The sequence below is a fragment of the Petromyzon marinus genome, unplaced genomic scaffold, assembly GCF_048934315.1.
Source record: "Petromyzon marinus isolate PM22_M1 ecotype Great Lakes invasive population unplaced genomic scaffold, UKy_Petmar_22M1.pri1.0 PM_Scaffold_160, whole genome shotgun sequence".
Lineage (NCBI taxonomy): Eukaryota > Metazoa > Chordata > Hyperoartia > Petromyzontiformes > Petromyzontidae > Petromyzon > Petromyzon marinus.
The window spans coordinates 81479-101678 of record NW_027423125.1 but is presented as its reverse complement, the minus strand read 5'-3'; the positions used below and the strand labels follow the sequence as shown (position 1 = coordinate 101678).

The following is a 20200-nucleotide window of genomic DNA, read 5'->3' as shown; positions in this document are numbered from 1 at the left end:
ACTATACACTACACACTATACACTACACTATACACTACACTATACACTACACACTATACACTACACACTATACACTACACACTATACACTACACTATACACTACACTATACACTACACACTATACACTACACTATACACTACACTATACACTAGCACTATACACTACACACTATACACTACACACTATACACTACACTACACACTACACTATACACTACACACTACCACTATACACTACACACTAGCACTATACACTACACACTAGCACTATACACTGCACACTATACACTACACACTACCACTACACACTATACACTACACACTACCACTACACACTATACACTACACTATACACTACACTATACGCTACACTATGCACTACACTATACACTACACTATACACTACCACTACACTATACACTACACACTATACACTACACTATACACTACACACTAGCACTATACACTACACACTCACACTATGCACTACACTATACACTACACTATACACTACACACTAGCACTATACACTACACACTACCACTATACACTACCACTATACACTACACTATACACTACACTATACACTACACTATACACTACACACTATACACTACACTATACACTACATTATACACTACACTATACACTAGCACTATACACTACATACTACACTACACAATCACACTAGCACTACACACTACCACTATACACTAGCACTACACACTAGCACTACACACTAGCACTATACACTACCACTATACACTATACAATATACACTACACACTACTACTACACACTACCACTACACACTACCACTACACACTATACACTAGCACTATACACTAAACACTACCACTACACACTATACACTAGCACTATACACTATACACTACATACATCCACTACACACTCACACTAAACACTCACACTAGCACTACACACTATACACTAGCACTATTACACTACACACTATACACTACACACTATACACTAAACACTATACACTACCACTACACACTACACTACCACTACACACTATACACTACACACTATACACTACACACTATACACTACACACTATACACTACCACTACACACTATACACTACCACTACACACTATACACTACACACTATACACTACCACTACACACTATACACTAGCACTATACACTACACACTATACACTACCACTACACACTATACACTACCACTACACACTATACACTACACACTATACACTACCACTACACACTATACACTAGCACTATACACTACACACTATACACTACACACTACCACTACACACTATACACTACCACTACACACTACACTACCACTACACACTACCACTACACACTACCACTACACACTATACACTACCACTACACACTATACACTACACACTATACACTAAACACTATACACTACCACTACACACTATACACTACCACTACACACTATACACTACCACTACACACTATACACTACCACTACACACTATACACTACCACTACACACTACACTACCACTACACACTACCACTACACACTACCACTACACACTATACACTACCACTACACACTATACACTACACACTATACACTAAACACTATACACTACCACTACACACTATACACTACCACTACACACTATACACTACCACTACACACTATACACTACCACTACACACTATACACTACCACTACACACTATACACTACACACTATACACTACACACTATACACTACACACTATACACTACCACTACACTACCACTACACACTATACACTACCACTACACACTATACACTACACACTATACACTACCACTACACACTATACACTAGCACTATACACTACACACTATACACTACACACTACCACTATACACTACACACTACCACTACACACTATACACTAGCACTATACACTAGCACTACACACTAGCACTACACACTACCACTACACCCTACCACTACACACTACCACTACACACTACCAATACACACTAGCACTATACACTAGCACTATACACTAGCACTATACACTATACACTACATACATCCACTACACACTCACACTAAACACTCACACTAGCATTACACACTATACACTAGCACTTTTACACTATACACTACACACTAGCACTATACACTATACACTACCACTACACCCTACCACTACACACTACCAATACACACTACCAATACACACTAGCACTATACACTAGCACTATACACTACCACTATACACTACACACTATACACTACCACTACACACTATACACTACCACTATACACTACCACTACACACTATACACTACCACTACACACTATACACTACCACTACACACTATACACTACACACTATACACTACACACTATACACTACCACTACACACTATACACTACCACTACACACTATACACTACCACTACACACTATACACTACCACTACACACTATACACTACCACTACACACTATACACTACACACTATACACTACCACTACACACTATACACTACCACTACACACTATACACTACACACTATACACTACCACTACACACTATACACTACACACTATACACTACACACTATACACTACCACTACACACTATACACTACCACTACACACTATACACTACCACTACACACTATACACTACCACTACACACTATACTCTACACACTATACACTACCACTACACACTACACTACCACTACACACTATACACTACCACTACACACTATACACTACCACTACACACTATACACTACACACTATACACTACCACTACACACTATACACTAACACTATACACTAGCACTATACACTATACACTACACACTACCACTATACACTATACACTAGCACTACACATTATACACTAGCACTACACACTAGCACTATACACTAGCACTATACACTACCACTACACACTATACACTACACACTATACACTACACACTATACACTACCACTACACACTATACACTACACACTGTACACTAGCACTATACACTATACACTACACACTATACACTACCACTACACACTATACACTACCACTATACACTACACACTATACACTACACTATACACTACCACTACACACTACACTACCACTACACACTACACTACCACTATACACTACCACTACACACTATACACTACCACTACACACTATACACTACCTCTACACACTATACACTAGCACTATACACTATACACTCGCACTATACACTATACACTACACACTACCACTACACACTATACACTAGCACTATACACTACCACTATACACTACCACTACACACTATACACTACCACTACACATTATACACTAGCACTATACACTATACACTACACACTACCACTATACACTACCACTACACACTATACACTAGCACTATACACTATACACTAGCACTATACACTATACACTAGCACTATACACTAGCACTATACACTATACACTCACACTACACACTACCACTCTAGACTATACACTAGCACACTACACTATACACTAGCACTATAGACTCACCACTGCACCATAGACTCAACACTGCACCATAGATTCAACACTGCACCATAGTCTCAACACTGCCCATAGACTCAACACTGCCCATAGACTCAACACTGCACCATAGACTCAACACTGCCCATCGACTCAACACTGCACCATAGACTCAACACTGACCATAGACTCAACACTGCACCATAGACTCAACACTGCACCATAGACTCAGCACTGCACCATAGACTCAACACTGCACCATAGACTCAGCACTGCACCATAGACTCAACACTGCACCATAGACTCAACACTACACCATAGACTCAACACTGCACCATATACTCAACACTGCACCATAGACTCAACACTGCACCATAGACTCAGCACTGCACCATAGACTCAACACTGCACCATAGACTCAACACTGCACCATAGACTCAACACTGCACCATATACTCAACACTGCACCATAGACTCAACACTGCACCATAGACTCAGCACTGCACCATAGACTCAATACTGCACCATAGACTCAGCACTGCACCATATACTCAACACTGCACCATAGACTCAACACTGCACCATAGACTCAACACTGCACCATAGACTCAACACCGCACCATAGACTCAACACTGCACCGTGAGTGTCTCTGTGTGTGTCTCTGTGTGTGTCTCTGTGTGAGTGTCTGTGTGTGTCTCTGTGTGTGTCTCTGTGTGTGTCTCTGTGTCTCTGTGTGTGTCTCTGTGTCTCTGTGTGTAGGAGTTGAAGGCTCGTATGCAGGATGTGGTGACTCGTGAAGTTTGTGACATCTTCAGCGACACCACCACCCCCATCAAGCTCCTCACCGTGGCCGCGATGGCCCCAGTCAACACTCCCAACCGAGACCGGGTACTCACCACTCACTCACCACTCACTCACCACTCACCACTCACTCACTCACTCACCACTCACTCACCACTCACTCACCACTCACTCACCACTCACTCACCACTCACTTCACCCACTCACTCATCTACCCACCCACTCGCTCACTCAATCGCTCGCTCACTCGCTCACTCAATCACTCACTCACTCACCCGCCCGCTTGCCCGCCTGCCCGCCCGCTCGCTCACCCACTCGCTCACCACTCAGTCGCTTGCTCACCCACTCACCCCTCGCGCGCTCACTCACTCGCTCACCTACCCGCTCCCTCGCTCACCGCTCTTTCACCACACGCTCGATCGCTCATTCACTTGGTCACCACTCACCCACTCGCTCACTCACTCTCCGTGTGTTTGCGGAGCGTGTGAGTGTGTCTATGTATCTCTGTGTCTCTATCTGTGTATGTGTCTATCTCTATCTGTGTGTGTATCTCTGTGTCTCTATCTGTGTATGTGTCTATCTCTATCTGTGTGTCTGTGTGTCTATCTGTGTGTGTCTGTGTGTATATCTCTGTCTATCTGTGTGTGTCTGTGTGTCTATCTGTTTGTGTCTGTGTGTGTGTCTATCTCTGTGTGTGTCTATCTCTGTGTGTGTCTATCTCTGTGTGTGTCTATATCTGTGTGTGTCTATATCTGTGTCTATCTCTGTGTGTCTATCTGTGTGTGTCTGTCTCTGTGATCTCTGTGTGTCTATCTGTGTGTGTCTGTCTCTGTGTGTGTGTCTATCTCTGAGTGTGTCTATCTCTGAGTGTGTCTGTCTCATGTGTGTGTGTCTATCTCTGAGTGTGTCTATCTCTGAGTGTGTCTATCTCTGAATGTGTCTATCTCTGAGTGTGTCTGTCTGTGTGTGTGTCTATCTCTGAGTGTGTGTCTATCTCTGAGTGTGTGTCTATCTCTGAGTGTGTGTCTATCTCTGTGTATGTGTGTCTATATCCGTGTGTCTATCTCTGTGTGTGTGTGTCTATCTCTGTGTGTGTGTGTCTATCTCTGTGTGTATCTGTCTGTGTCTATATCTCTGTGTCTATCTCTGTGTGTGTCTATCTCTGTGTGTGTCTATATCTGTGTGTGTGTCTATCTCTGTGTGTGTCTATCTGTGTGTCTATCTCTGTGAGTCTATCTCCGTGTCTATCTCTGTGTGTGTCTATCTCTGTGTGTGTCTATCTCTGTGTGTCTATCTCCGTGTCTATCTCTGTGTGTGTCTATCTCCGTGTCTGTCTGTGTGTGTGTCTATCTCTGTGTGTCTATCTCTGTGTGTGTCTATCTGTCTGTCTGTCTGCGTCTGCGTCTCTCCCCAGGTGTTTGCCGAGCGTGCCGCTGCGTTTGAGCGCCACGCCGGCCGCCTGGCGTCCACGGCCGAGAAGGCGGCCTCCGTCGGGGCCCTGAACGCCGCCTCCGTCGAGGCCATCACGGGCGCCGTGCGGGCCGCCCGCGAGCTCACCCCGCAGGTCGCCGCGGTCACGGCGACGTAGCCACGGCGACGTAGCCACGGTCACGGCGACGTAGCCACGGCGACGTAGCCACGGCAACGTCGCCGCGGTTACGGCGACGTAGCCACGGCGACGTAGCCACGGCGCCGTAGCCACGGCGACGTAGCCACGGCGACGTAGCCACGGCGACGTAGCCACGGCGACGTAGCCACGGCGATGTAGCCACGGCGACGTCGCCGCGGTTACGGCGACGTCGCCGCCGTTTCCGCGGTCACGGCTGTTGCCCTGGCGGTCTCTGCTCTGTGATTGGTTCGGGTTGTCGTTGCTGTGCTGGCGGTCTCTGCTCTGTGATTGGTTCGGGTGTCGTTGCTGTGCTGGCGGTCTCTGCTCTGTGATTGGTTCGGGTGTCGTTGCTGTGCTGGTGATCTCTGCTCTCTGATTGGCCCGGGTGTTGTTGCCCTGGCGATCTCTGCTCTCTGATTGGCCCGTGTGTCGTTGCTGTGCTGGCAATCTCTGCTCTCTGATTGGCCCGGGTGTCGTTGCTCTAGCGATTCTCTGCTCTCTGATTGGTTCAGGTGTTGTTGCTCTAGGGATCTCTGCTCGCTGATATGCCCGTGTGTTGTTGCTAGCGATCTCTGCTCTCCGATTGGCCCGTGTGTTGTTGCTCTAGGGATCTCTGCTCTCTGATTGGCCCATGTGTCGTGCTCTAGCAATCTCTGCTCTCCGATTGGCCCGTGTGTTGTTGTTGCATTAGCGATCTCTGCTCTCTGATTGGTTCAGGTGTTGCTAGCGATCTCTGCTCTCTGATTGGCCCGCGTGTTGTTGCTAGCGATCTCTGCTCTGTGATTGGCCCGTGTGTCGTTTGCTCTAGCGATCTCTGCTCTCTGATTGGCCCGGGTGTCGTTGCTCTAGCGATCTCTGCTCTCTGATTGGTTCAGGTGTTGCTAGCGATCTCTGCTCTCTGATTGGCCCGTGTGTCGTTGCTCTAGCGATCTCTGATTGGCCCGTGTGTTGTTGCTCTGGCGATCTCTGCTCTCTGATTGGCCCGTGTGTTGTTGCTCTAGCGATCTCTGCTCTCTGATTGGCCCATGTGTCGTTGCTCTAGCGATCTCTGCTCTCTGATTGGCCCGTGTGTTTTGCCCTAGCGATCTCTGCTCTCTGATTGGCCCGTGTGTTGTTGCTCTGGCGATCTCTGCTCTCTGATTGGCCCGTGTGTTGTTGCTCTAGCGATCTCTGCTCTCTGATTGGCCCGTGTGTCGTTGCTAGCGATCTCTGCTCTCTGATTGGTTCAGGTGTTGCTAGCGACCTCTGCTCTCTGATTGGCCCGTGTGTTGTTGCTCTAGCGATCTCTGCTCTCTGATTGGCTCGTGTGTTGTGCTCTAGCGATCTCTGCTCTCTGATTGGCCCGGTGTGTCGTTTCTCTAGCGATCTCTGCTCTCTGATTGGCCCGGGTGTCGTTGCTCTAGCGATCTCTGCTCTCTGATTGGCCCGTGTGTCGTTTCTCTAGCGATCTCTGCTCTCTGATTGGCCCGTGTGTTGTGCTCTAGCGATCTCTGCTCTCTGATTGGCCCAGGTGGTGTCAGCAGCGATCTCTGCTCTCTGATTGGCCCAGGTGGTGTCGGCAGCCAAGATCGTTTTGAAGAATCCGGGGAATCAGGCGGCAGAGGAGCACCTGGAGACGATGCGGAATCAGTGGGTGGAGAACGTGGAGACGCTGACAGGTGAGAAGGGGTGGGGGTGGTGGAGGGGGGAGAGAGATAGTGAGAGAGAGAGATAGTGGGGGGAGAGAGATAGTGAGGGAGAGATAGTGAGAGAGAGGGGGGGAGAGAGATAGTGAGGGAGAGATAGTGAGGGAGAGATAGTGAGAGACGGAGAGAGAGAGAGATAGTGAGGGTGAGAGGGAGAGAGATAGGGGGAGAGAGAGAGATAGGGGGAGAGAGAGAGATAGTGAGAGAGATAGTGAGAGAAAGAGAGATAGAGAGAGATAGTGAGAGGGAGAGAGGGAGAGGGAGAGAGGGAGATAGGGAGAGAGAGAGAGAGATAGTGAGAGATAGTGAGAGGGAGAGAGAGAAATAGTGAGAGAGAGAGAGATAGTGAGAGAGAGGGAGAGAGAGAGATAGTGAGGGAGAGATTGTGAGAGAGAGAGATAGTGAGAGAGAGGGAGAGAGAGAGAGATAGTGAGGGAGAGAGAGAGATTGTGAGAGAGAGATAGTGAGGGAGAGAGAGATAGTGAGGGAGAGAGAGATAGTGAGAGAGATAGTGAGGGAGAGATAGTGAGAGAGATAGTGAGGGAAAGAGAGAGATAGTGAGGGGGAGAGAGAGAGATAGTGAGGGAGAGAGATAGTGAGGGGGAGATAGTGAGGGAGAGAGATAGTGAGGGGGAGATAGTGAGATAGTGAGGGGGAGAGAGAGAGAGAGAGAGAGAGATAGTGAGAGAGATAGTGAGGGAGAGAGAGATAGTGAGGGAGAGAGATAGTGAGGGGGAGATAGTGAGGGAGAGAAATAGTGAGGGGGAGATAGTGAAGGAGAGAGAGAGATAGTGAGGGGGAGAGATGGTGAGGGGAGAGAGAGATAGTGAGGGGGAGAGAGAGATAGTGAGGGGGAGATAGTGAGGGGAGATAGTGAGGGGGAAGAGAGATAGGAGATAGATGAGGGGGAGAGAGAGATGGAGGAGAGAGAGATAGAGAGATAGTGAGAGAGATAGTGAGGAGAAGAGATAGTGAAGGGGAGAGAGATAGTGAGGGGAGAGAGAGAGGGTGAGGGAGAGAGAGATAGTGAGGGAGAGAGAGAGAGAGATAGTGAGGGGGAGATAGCGGGAGATACGTGAGGGAGATTGGGATAGATTGAGACAATGAGGTCAGTCTCGCAACTTTAGTGAGAGCCTTCTCCGTGCGTGTCTGTGTCTCAGGGACTGGTGGACAGTGCGGATAGACACCCCGTCACTCATCGAGCGTCTGAAGAAGCAATCAGGAAAGACCTGGAGAGATGCAAGGTGAGGGTCTGTCTATCGCTCTGTCACCCCACGTGCCTCTCTCATCCACGTGACTCTCACCCTGTATCTCTCCCTCTACCCGTGTCTCTCTCTCACCCCGTGTCTCTCTCTCCCTCTCCCAGTTTGTCTCTCCCTCTCCCCGTGTCTCTCTCTCTCCCCGTGTCTCTCTCTCGTGTGTGTCTCTCTCTCCCCGTGTCTCTCTCTCTCCCCGTGTCTCTCTCTCTCCCCGTGTCTCTCTCTCTCCCCGTGTCTCTCTCTCTCCCCGTGTCTCTCTCTCACCCCGTGTCTGTCTCTCTCACCCCGTGTCTCTCTCTCCCTCTCCCAGTTTGTCTCTCCCTCTCCCCGTGTCTCTCTCTCTCCCCGTGTCTCTCTCTCGTGTGTGTCTCTCTCTCCCCGTGTCTCTCTCTCTCCCCGTGTCTCTCTCTCTCCCCGTGTCTCTCTCTCTCCCCGTGTCTCTCTCTCTCCCCGTGTCTCTCTCTCTCCCCGTGTCTCTCTCACCCCGTGTCTCTCTCACCCCGTGTCTCTCTCACCCCGCGTCTCTCTCCCCGTGTCTCTCACCCCGTGTCTCTCTCTCCCCGTGTCTCTCTCTCACCCCGTGTCTCTCTCCCCGTGTCTCTCTCTCACCCCGTGTCTCTCTCACCCCGTGTCTCTCTCCCCGTGTCTCTCTCACCCCGCGTCTCTCTCCCCGTGTCTCTCACCCCGTGTCTCTCTCTCCCCGTGTCTCTCTCTCTCCCCGTGTCTCTCTCACCCCGTGTCACTCTCTCCCCGTGTCTCTCTCTCACCCCGTGTCTCTCTCACCCTGTGTCTCTCTCACCCCGCGTCTCTCTCCCCGTGTCTCTCACCCCGTGTCTCTCTCACCCCGTGTCTCTCTCCCCGTGTCTCTCTCACCCCGCGTCTCTCACCCCGTGTCTCTCTCTCCCCGTGTCTCTCTCTCTCTCTCCCCGTGTCTCTCTCTCACCCCGCGTCTCTCACCCCGTGTCTCTCTCACCCCGTGTCTCTCTCTCCCCGTGTCTCTCTCTCTCCCCGTGTCTCTCTCTCCCCGTGTCTCTCTCTCACCCCGTGTCTCTCTCACCCCGTGTCTCTCTCCCCGTGTCTCTCTCTCTTTCTCCGTATCTCTCTCTCTCACCCCGTGTCTCTCCCCGTGTCTCTGTCTCTCTCAGCCCGTGTCTCTCTCACCCCGTGTCTCTCTCTCTTTCTCTGTGTCTCTCTCACCCCGTGTCTGTTTCTCTCACCCCGTGTCTCTCTCTCACCCCGTGTCTCTCTCTCACCCCGTGTCTCTCTCTCACCCCGTGTCTCTCTCTCACCCCGCGTCTCTCTCTCCCCGCGTCTCTCTCTCCCCGCGTCTCTCTCTCTCTCCCCGTGTATCTCTCTCTCTCCCCGTGTCTCTCTCTCCCCCCGTCTCTCTCTCCCCGTGTGTCTCTCTCTCCCCCCGTCTCTCTCTCCCCGTGTCTCTCTCTCACCCCGCGTCTCTCTCCCCGTGCCTCTCACCCCGTGTCTCTCTCTCCCCGTGTCTCTCTCTCTCCCGTGTCTCTCTCTCACCCCGTGTCTCTCTCACCCCGTGTCTCTCTCACCCCGCGTCTCTCTCCCCGTGTCTCTCACCCCGTGTCTCTCTCTCCCCGTGTCTCTCTCTCACCCCGTGTCTCTCTCACCCCGTGTCTCTCTCCCCGTGTCTCTCTCCCCGTGTCTCTCTCTCTTTCTCCGTATCTCTCTCTCTCACCCCGTGTCTCTCCCCGTGTCTCTGTCTCTCTCAGCCCGTGTCTCTCTCACCCCGTGTCTCTCTCTCTTTCTCTGTGTCTCTCTCACCCCGTGTCTGTTTCTCTCACCCCGTGTCTCTCTCTCATCCCGTGTCTCTCTCTCACCCCGTGTCTCTCTCTCCCCGCGTCTCTCTCTCCCCGCGTCTCTCTCTCTCTCCCCGTGTATCTCTCTCTCTCCCCGTGTCTCTCTCTCCCGCGTCTCTCTCTCCCCGTGTCTCTCTCTCCCCGTGTCTCTCTCTCTCCCCGTGTCTCTCTCTCCCCGTGTCTCTCTCTCCCCGTGTCTCTCTCTCCCCCCGTCTCTCTCTCCCCGTGTCTCTCTCACCCCGTGTCTCTCTCTCCCCCCGTCTCTCTCTCACCCCGCGTCTCTCTCTCCCCGCGTCTCTCTCTCTCTCCCCGTGTCTCTCTCTCCCCGTGTCTCTCTCTCCCCCCGTCTCTCTCTCCCCGTGTCTCTCTCACCCCGTGTCTCTCTCCCCCCGTCTCTCTCTCACCCCGCGTCTCTCTCTCCCCGCGTCTCTCTCTCTCTCCCCGTGTCTCTCTCTCCCCGCGTCTCTCTCTCCCCGCGTCTCTCTCTCCCCGTGTCTCTCTCTCCCCGTGTCTCTCTCTCCCCCCGTCTCTCTCTCCCCGTGTCTCTCTCACCCCGTGTCTCTCTCTCCCCCCGTCTCTCTCTCCCCGTGTCTCTCTCTCTCCCCGTGTCTCTCTCTCCCCGTGTCTCTCTCTCTCCCCGTGTCTCTCTCTCCCCGTGTCTCTCTCTCCCCGTGTCTCTCTCTCCCCGTGTCTCTCTCTCCCCGCGTCTCTCTCTCCCCGCGTCTCTCTCTCCCCGCGTCTCTCTCTCCCCCTGTCTCTCTCTCACCCCGTCTCTCTCTCCCCGTGTCTGTTTCTCTCTCCCCGTGTCTCTCTCTCTCACCCCGTGTCTCTCTCTCCCCCGTGTCTCTCTCTCCCCGTGTCTCTCTCACCCCGTGTCTCTCTCTCCCCCCGTCTCTCTCTCCCCGTGTCTCTCTCTCCCCCGCGTCTCTCTCTCTCCCCGTGTCTCTCTCACCCCGTGTCTCTCTCTCCCCCCGTCTCTCTCTCCCCGTGTCTCTCACCCCGTGTCTCTCTCTCCCCCCGTCTCTCTCTCCCCGTGTCTCTCACCCCGTGTCTCTCTCTCCCCCCGTCTCTCTCTCCCCGTGTCTCTCTCACCCCGTGTCTCTCTCTCCCCCCGTCTCTCTCTCCCCGTGTCTCTCACCCCGTGTCTCTCTCTCCCCCCGTCTCTCTCTCCCCGTGTCTCTCTCACCCCGTGTCTCTCTCTCCCCCCGTCTCTCTCTCCCCGTGTCTCTCTCACCCCGTGTCTCTCTCTCCCCCCGTCTCTCTCTCCCCGTGTCTCTCACCCCGTGTCTCTCTCTCCCCCCGTCTCTCTCTCCCCGTGTCTCTCTCACCCCGTGTCTCTCTCTCCCCCCGTCTCTCTCTCCCCGTGTCTCTCTCACCCCGTGTCTCTCTCTCCCCGCGTCTCTCTCTCCCCGTGTCTCTCACCCCGTGTCTCTCTCTCCCCCCGTCTCTCTCTCTCTCTCCCCGTGTCTGTTTCTCTCTCCCCGTGTCTCTCTCTCTCTCTCCCCGTGTCTCTCTCTCTCTCCCCGTGTCTCTCTCTCTGACCGCGTGTCTCTCGCCCCCCCCCGTGTCTCTACCCCCCGCCTGCTCCCCTCCCCAGGTTGCCATGGCGACGATGCAGCCCCAGACGCTGGTTGCCGGGGCGACCAGCATCGCCCGGCGAGCCAACCGCATCCTCCTCGTGTCCCGGAGGGAGACGGAGAACTCTGAGGATCCTGCATTCCGGGAGAGGATCGGCAACGCCGCCTCGGACGTGGAGGCCGCCATCGCCCCCATGGTGATGGGAGCCAAGGCGCTGGCTCACAACATCGCACAGCCCGGTGAGAGAGAGACACGGAGGGGGAGGGGGGAGAGACACGAGGGGGGGGGGGGAGAGACACGGAGGGGGGGGGGGGAGACACGGAGGGGGGGGGAGAGACACGGAGGGGGGGGGGGGAGAGACACGGGGAGAGAGACACGGGGGGGGGGTGGGGGGAGAGAGACACGGGGGGGAGGGAGAGAGACACGGGGAGAGAGAGAGACACGGGGAGAGAGAGAGACACGGGGGGGTGAGAGAGACACGGGGAGAGAGAGAGAGACACGGCGGGGGGGGGGGGGAGAGACACGGGGTGGGGGGAGAGAAACGGGGAGAGAGAGACACGGGGAGAGAGAGAGAGACACGGGGAGAGAGAGAGAGACACGGGGAGAGAGAGACACGGGGAGAGAGAGAGAGACACGGGGAGAGAGAGAGAGACACGGGGAGAGAGAGAGAGACACGGGGAGAGAGAGAGAGAGACACGGGGAGAAAGAGAGACACGGGGGAGAGAGACACGGGGAGAGAGAGACATGGGGGGAGAGAGAGACATGGGGGGAGAGAGAGACACGGGGGGGAGAGAGACACGGGGAGAGAGAGACATGGGGAGAGAGAGAGAGACGCGGCGAGAGAGAGAGAGACGCGGGGAGAGAGAGACACGGGGAGAGAGAGACACGGGGTGAGAGAGAGAGACACGGGGAGAGAGACACGGGGAGAGAGACACGGGGAGAGAGACACGGGGAGAGAGAGACATGGGGGGAGAGAGAGACATGGGGGGAGAGAGAGACACGGGGGGGAGAGAGACGCGGCGAGAGAGAGACACGGGGAGAGAGAGAGACACGGGGAGAGAGAGAGACACGGGGAGAGAGAGAGACACGGGGAGAGAGAGTGACACGGGGAGAGAGAGACACGGGGAGAGAGAGAGACACGGGGTGAGAGAGAGACACGGGGAGAGAAAGAGACACGGGGAGAGGGAGAGAGAGAGAGACACGGGGAGAGAGAGAGAGAGACACGGGGAGAGAGAGAGACACGGGGAGAGAGAGACACGGGGGAGAGAGAGACATGGGGGGAGAGAGAGACACGGGGGGGAGAGAGACATGGGGGGAGAGAGAGACACGGGGGGGAGAGAGAGACACGGGGAGAGAGAGAGAGACACGGGGAGAGAGAGAGACACGGGGAGAGAGAGAGACACGGGGAGAGAGAGAGACACGGGGAGAGAGAGTGACACGGGGAGAGAGAGACATGGGGAGAGAGAGAGACACGGGGAGAGAGAGAGACACGGGGAGAGAGAGAGAGACACGGGGAGAGAGAGAGACACGGGGAGAGAGAGAGACACGGGGAGAGAGAGAGACACGGGGAGAGAGAGTGACACGGGGAGAGAGAGTGACACGGGGAGAGAGAGAGACACGGGGAGAGAGAGAGACACGGGGTGAGAGAGAGACACGGGGAGAGGGAGATAGAGAGAGAGAGACACGGGGAGAGAGAGAGACACGGGGTGAGAGAGACACGGGGAGAGAGAGAGACACGGGGAGAGAGAGAGACACGGGGTGAGAGAGGCACAGGGAGAGAGAGGCACAGGGAGACAGAGACACGGAGAGAGAGAGAGACACGGAGAGAGAGAGACACGGGGTGAGAGACACGGGGAGAGAGACATGGGGAGAGAGAGACACGGGGAGAGAGAGAGAGACACGGCGGGGGGGGGGGGAGAGACACGGCGGGGGGGGAGAGACACGGGGAGAGAGAGAGACACGGGAGAGAGAGAGACACGGGGGGGAGAGAGACACGGAGGGGGGGGGGGGGAGAGACACGGGGGGGAGAGAGACACGGGGGGGAGAGAGACATGGGGGGGGAGAGAGACACGGGGAGAGAGAGACACGGGGAGAGAGAGAGAGACACGGGGAGAGAGAGAGAGACACGGGGAGAGAGAAAGAGACACGGGGAGAGAGAAAGAGACACGGGGAGAGAGAAAGAGACACGGGGAGAGAGAAAGAGACACGGGGAGAGAGAAAGAGACACGGGGAGAGAGAGAGAGACACGGGGAGAGAGAGAGAGACACGGGGAGAGAGAGAGAGACACGGGGAGAGAGAGAGACACGGGGAGAGAGAGAGACACGGGGAGAGAGAGAGAGACACGGGGAGAGAGAGAGAGACACGGGGAGAGAGAGAGAGACACGGGGAGAGAGAGAGAGACACGGGGGGAGAGAGACACGGGGGAGAGAGACACGGGGAGAGAGAGACATGGGGGGAGAGAGAGACATGGGGGGAGAGAGAGACACGGGGGGGAGAGAGACACGGGGAGAGAGAGACATGGGGAGAGAGAGAGAGACGCGGCGAGAGAGAGACACGGGGAGAGAGAGAGACACGGGGAGAGAGAGAGACACGGGGAGAGAGAGAGACACGGGGAGAGAGAGAGACACGGGGTGAGAGAGAGACACGGGGAGAGAAAGAGACACGGGGAGAGGGAGAGAGAGAGAGACACGGGGAGAGAGAGAGAGAGACACGGGGAGAGAGAGAGACACGGGGAGAGAGAGACACGGGGAGAGAGAGACACGGGGGAGAGAGACACGGGGAGAGAGAGACATGGGGGGGGGAGAGAGACACGGGGAGAGAGAGACACGGGGAGAGAGAGACACGGGGAGAGAGAGAGAGACACGGGGAGAGAGAGAGAGACACGGGGAGAGAGAGAGAGACACGGGGAGAGAGAGAGAGACACGGGGAGAGAGAGAGAGACACGGGGAGAGAGAGAGACACGGTGAGAGAGAAAGAGACACGGGGAGAGAGAAAGAGACACGGGGAGAGAGAAAGAGACACGGGGAGAGAGAAAGAGACACGGGGAGAGTGAAAGAGACACGGGGAGAGAGAGAGAGACACGGGGAGAGAGAGAGACACGGGGAGAGAGAGAGACACACGGGGAGAGAGAGAGACACGGGGAGAGAGAGAGAGACACGGGGAGAGAGAGAGACACGGGGAGAGAGAGAGAGACACGGGGAGAGAGAGAGAGACACGGGGGGAGAGAGACACGGGGAGAGAAAGACACGGGGGAGAGAGACACGGGGAGAGAGAGACATGGGGGGAGAGAGAGACACGGGGGGGAGAGAGACACGGGGAGAGAGAGACATGGGGAGAGAGAGAGAGACGCGGCGAGAGAGAGACACGGGGAGAGAGAGAGACACGGGGAGAGAGAGAGACACGGGGAGAGAGTGACACGGGGAGAGAGAGACACGGGGAGAGAGAGAGACACGGGGTGAGAGAGAGACACGGGGAGCGAGAGAGACACGGGGAGAGGGAGAGAGAGAGACACGGGGAGAGAGAGAGAGAGACACGGGGAGAGAGAGAGACACGGGGAGAGAGAGACACGGGGGAGAGAGACACGGGGAGAGAGAGACATGGGGGGAGAGAGAGACACGAGGGGGAGAGAGAGACACGGGGGGGAGAGAGACACGGGGAGAGAGAGACATGGGGGGAGAGAGAGACACGGGGGGGAGAGAGAGACACGGGGGGAGAGAGACACGGGGAGAGAGAGACACGGGGAGAGAGAGAGACATGGGGAGAGAAAGAGACACGGGGAGAGAGAGAGACACGGGGAGAGAGAGAGACACGGGGAGAGAGAGAGACACGGGGAGAGAGAGAGACACGGGGAGAGAGAGAGACACGGGGAGAGAGAGAGACACGGGGAGAGAGAGAGACACGGGGAGAGAGAGTGACACGGGGAGAGAGAGTGACACGGGGAGAGAGAGAGACACGGGGAGAGAGAGAGACACGGGGTGAGAGAGAGACACGGGGAGAGGGAGATAGAGAGAGAGAGACACGGGGAGAGAGAGAGACACGGGGTGAGAGAGTGACACGGGGAGAGGGAGATAGAGAGAGAGAGACACGGAGAGAGAGAGAGACACGGGGAGAGAGAGAGAGAGAGACACGGGGAGAGAGAGAGACACGGGGAGAGAGAGATAGAGAGAGAGAGACACGGGGAGAGAGAGAGAGAGACACGGGGAGAGAGAGAGACACGGTGAGAGAGAGACACGGAGAGACTTGTGACTTGTAGCAGCAACAGCACTGAAGGCGATTTTGATATGAAACACAAAGTCACACAAACACAATAAAAGAATAACACAATAACACAATACAATAACACAACACAATATCACAACACAATAACACAATATCACAACACAATAACACAACACAATATCACAATAACACAATATCACAACACAATAACACAACACAATAACACAGATAAATATTATAATAATAAAATAAAAATATTTATAACAATAAATTAAAATCTAAATTTAATAAATTAATTATAAAATAATAAAATAATATTATCCTACAGTATGATATACACAATAACATAATATCACAACACAATAACACAACACAATATCACAATAACACAATATCACAACACTAACACAATAACACAACACAATATCACAACACAATAACACTATCACAACACAATAACACCATATCACAACACAATAACATAATAACACAACACAATAACACAACACAATATCACAACACAATAACTCTCCCCGTGTCTCTCTCTCTCTCCCCGTGTCTCTCCCCATGCGTGTCTCGCCTTCTGTTTATCGCCCTCTGCCTCTCCCTGTCTCTGTCTCACTCTCTGCCTCTCCCTGTCTCTGTCTCACTCTCTGCCTGTCCCTGTCCCTGTAGGGCTGCAGAAGGACTTCCTGGAGTGTGGGCAGCGTGTCCTTGAGTCTGTGGGCAGAGTGCGCGGAGCGTTCCATACCCCGGAGTTCCCACCACCACCACCCGACCTGGACAGCCTCAACGTAAACCGGGGGAGACACGCGGGGAGAGAGAGACGCGGGGAGAGAGACGCGGGGAGAGAGACGCGGGGAGAGAGACGGGGAGAGAGAGACACGGGGAGAGATAGAGAGAGACACGGGGAGAGAGACGTGGGGAGAGAGAGACGCGGGGAGAGAGAGACGCGGGGAGAGAGAGACGCGGGGAGAGAGACACGGGGAGAGAGAGACACGGGGAGAGAGACGCGGAGAGAGAGAGACGGGGAGAGAGAGACGCGGGGAGAGAGAGACACGGAGAGAGAGAGACACGGGTAGAGAGAGACACGGGGAGAGAGAGACACGGGGAGAGAGAGACGCGGAGAGAGAGACGCGGAGAGAGAGACACGGGGAGAGAGACACGGGGAGAGATAGAGAGAGACACGGGGAGAGAGAGGCACGGGGAGAGAGAGAGACACGGGGAGAGAGAGAGACACGGGGTGAGAGAGAGACACGGGGAGAGAGAGAGACACGGGGAGAGATAGAGACACGGGGAGAGAGAGACACGGGGAGAGAAACACGGGGAGAGATAGAGAGAGACGCGGGGAGAGAGACGCGGGGAGAGAGAGACGCACAGAAGGACACACAGAGAGACACACAGAGAGACACAGAGAGACACACAGACGGAGACACACAGAGAGACACACAGAGAGACACACAGATGTTCTGCATTTCCATCGCCTTCCGCGTATTGAAGTTTCACCTCTCCCCCTCCATCTCCCTCCCCATCACCCCCCCCCTCCCCATCACCCCTCTACCCTCCCCCCCCCCCGTAGCTGTGTGAGGAGGAGGAGGCGGCCCCCCCGAAGCCGCCCCTCCCCGAGGGGGATCTGCCCCCACCCCGGCCCCCTCCCCCTGAGGAGCGTGATGACGAGTTCCCGGAGCTGGAGACGGGGGCGGAGGTCAACCGACCAATCATGGTGGCCGCCAGGCAGCTGCATGACGAGGCGCGGAAGTGGTCCAGCAAGGTGAGACACACGGGGAGAGACACGGGGAGAGACACGGGGAGACACGGGGAGACACGGGGAGACACGGGGAGACACGGGGAGACACGGGGAGACACGGGGAGACACGGGGAGACACGGGGAGACACGGGGAGACACGGGGAGACACGGGGAGACACGGGGAGACACGGGGAGACACGGGGAGACACGGAGAGACACGGGGAGACACACGGGGAGACACGGGGAGACACGGGGAGACACACGGGGAGACACGGGGAGAGACACGGGGAGAGACACGGGGAGACACGGGGAGAGACACGGGGAGAGACACGGGGAGACACGGGGAGACACGGGGAGACACGGGGAGACACGGGGAGACACGGGGAGACACGGGGGGAGACACGGGGAGACACGGGGAGACACGGGGGGAGACACGGGGAGACACGGGGAGACACGGGGAGACACACGGGGAGACACACGGGGAGACACGGGGAGACACACGGGGAGACACAGGGAGACACAGGGAGACACGGGGAGACACGGGGAGACACGGGGAGACACAGGGAGAGACACGGGGAGAGACACAGGGAGACACGGGGAGACACAGGGGGAGACACGGGGAGACACAGGGAGACACGGGGAGACACGGGGAGACACAGGGAGAGACACGGGGAGACACGGGGAGAGACACGGGGAGAGACACAGGGAGACACGGGGAGACACAGGGGGAGACACGGGGAGACACACGGGGAGACACAGGGAGACACAGGGAGACACGGGGAGACACGGGGAGACACAGGGAGAGACACGGGGAGACACGGGGAGACACGGGGAGAGACACGGGGAGACACGGGGAGACACACGGGGAGACACAGGGAGACACAGGGAGACACGGGGAGACACGGAGAGACACGGGGAGACACGGGGAGACACGGGGAGACACGGGGAGAGACACGGGGAGACACGGGGAGACACGGGGAGACACGGGGAGACACGGGGAGACACGGGGAGAGACACGGGGAGACACGGGGAGACACGGGGAGACACGGGGAGACACGGGGAGAGACACGGGGAGACACGGGGAGACACGGGGAGACACAGGGAGAGACACAGGGAGATACGGGGAGAGACACACGGGGAGACACACGGGGAGACACACGGGGAGACACGGGGAGACACGGGGAGACACGGGGAGAGACACGGGGAGACACGGGGAGACACACGGGGAGACACGGGGGGAGACACGGGGAGACACGGGGGGACACACGGGGAGACACGGGGAGACACACGGGGAGACACGGGGAGACACGGGGAGACACGGGGAGACACGGGGGGACACGGGGAGACACGGGGAGACACGGGGAGACACAGGGGGAGACACACGGGGAGACACGGGGAGACACACGGGGAGACACGGGGAGACACGGGGAGACACACGGGGAGACACGGAGAGACACGGGGAGACACGGGGAGACACACGGGGGGAGACACGGGGAGAGACACGGGGAGACACGGGGAGACACGGGGAGACACACGGGGAGAGACACGGGGAGACACAGGGAGAGACACGGGGAGACACGGGGAGACACAGGGAGAGACACGGGGAGAGACACGGGGAGAGACACGGGGAGAGACACGGGGAGACACACGGGGAGACACGGGGAGACACGGGGAGACACACGGGGAGAGACACGGGGAGACACGGGGAGACACGGGGAGACACACGGGGAGACACGGGGAGACACACGGGGAGAGACACGGGGAGACACGGGGAGACACGGGGAGACATGGGGAGAGACACGGGGGGAGACACGGGGAGACACGGGGAGAGACACGGGGAGACACGGGGAGACACGGGGAGACACGGGGAGAGACACGGGGAGACACGGGGAGACACGGGGAGAGACACGGGGAGACACGGGGAGACACGGGGAGACACGGGGAGACACGGG

General features: G+C 55.6%; 1 protein-coding gene across 1 annotated transcript in view; it reads left to right on the top strand.

Annotated features, from left to right (window-relative positions):
• The window catches only part of LOC116938031 (vinculin-like), a 52261-nt gene that overhangs the window by 18971 nt on the left and 13090 nt on the right, over positions 1–20200 (top strand). The window contains exons 5-11 of the mRNA XM_076063593.1: positions 4288–4416; positions 5744–5893; positions 7488–7594; positions 8783–8867; positions 12303–12522; positions 17177–17295; positions 18081–18272. Coding sequence (XP_075919708.1) covers positions 4288–4416; positions 5744–5893; positions 7488–7594; positions 8783–8867; positions 12303–12522; positions 17177–17295; positions 18081–18272 — 1002 coding nt within the window. The remainder of the gene's footprint in view (positions 1–4287; positions 4417–5743; positions 5894–7487; positions 7595–8782; positions 8868–12302; positions 12523–17176; positions 17296–18080; positions 18273–20200) is intronic.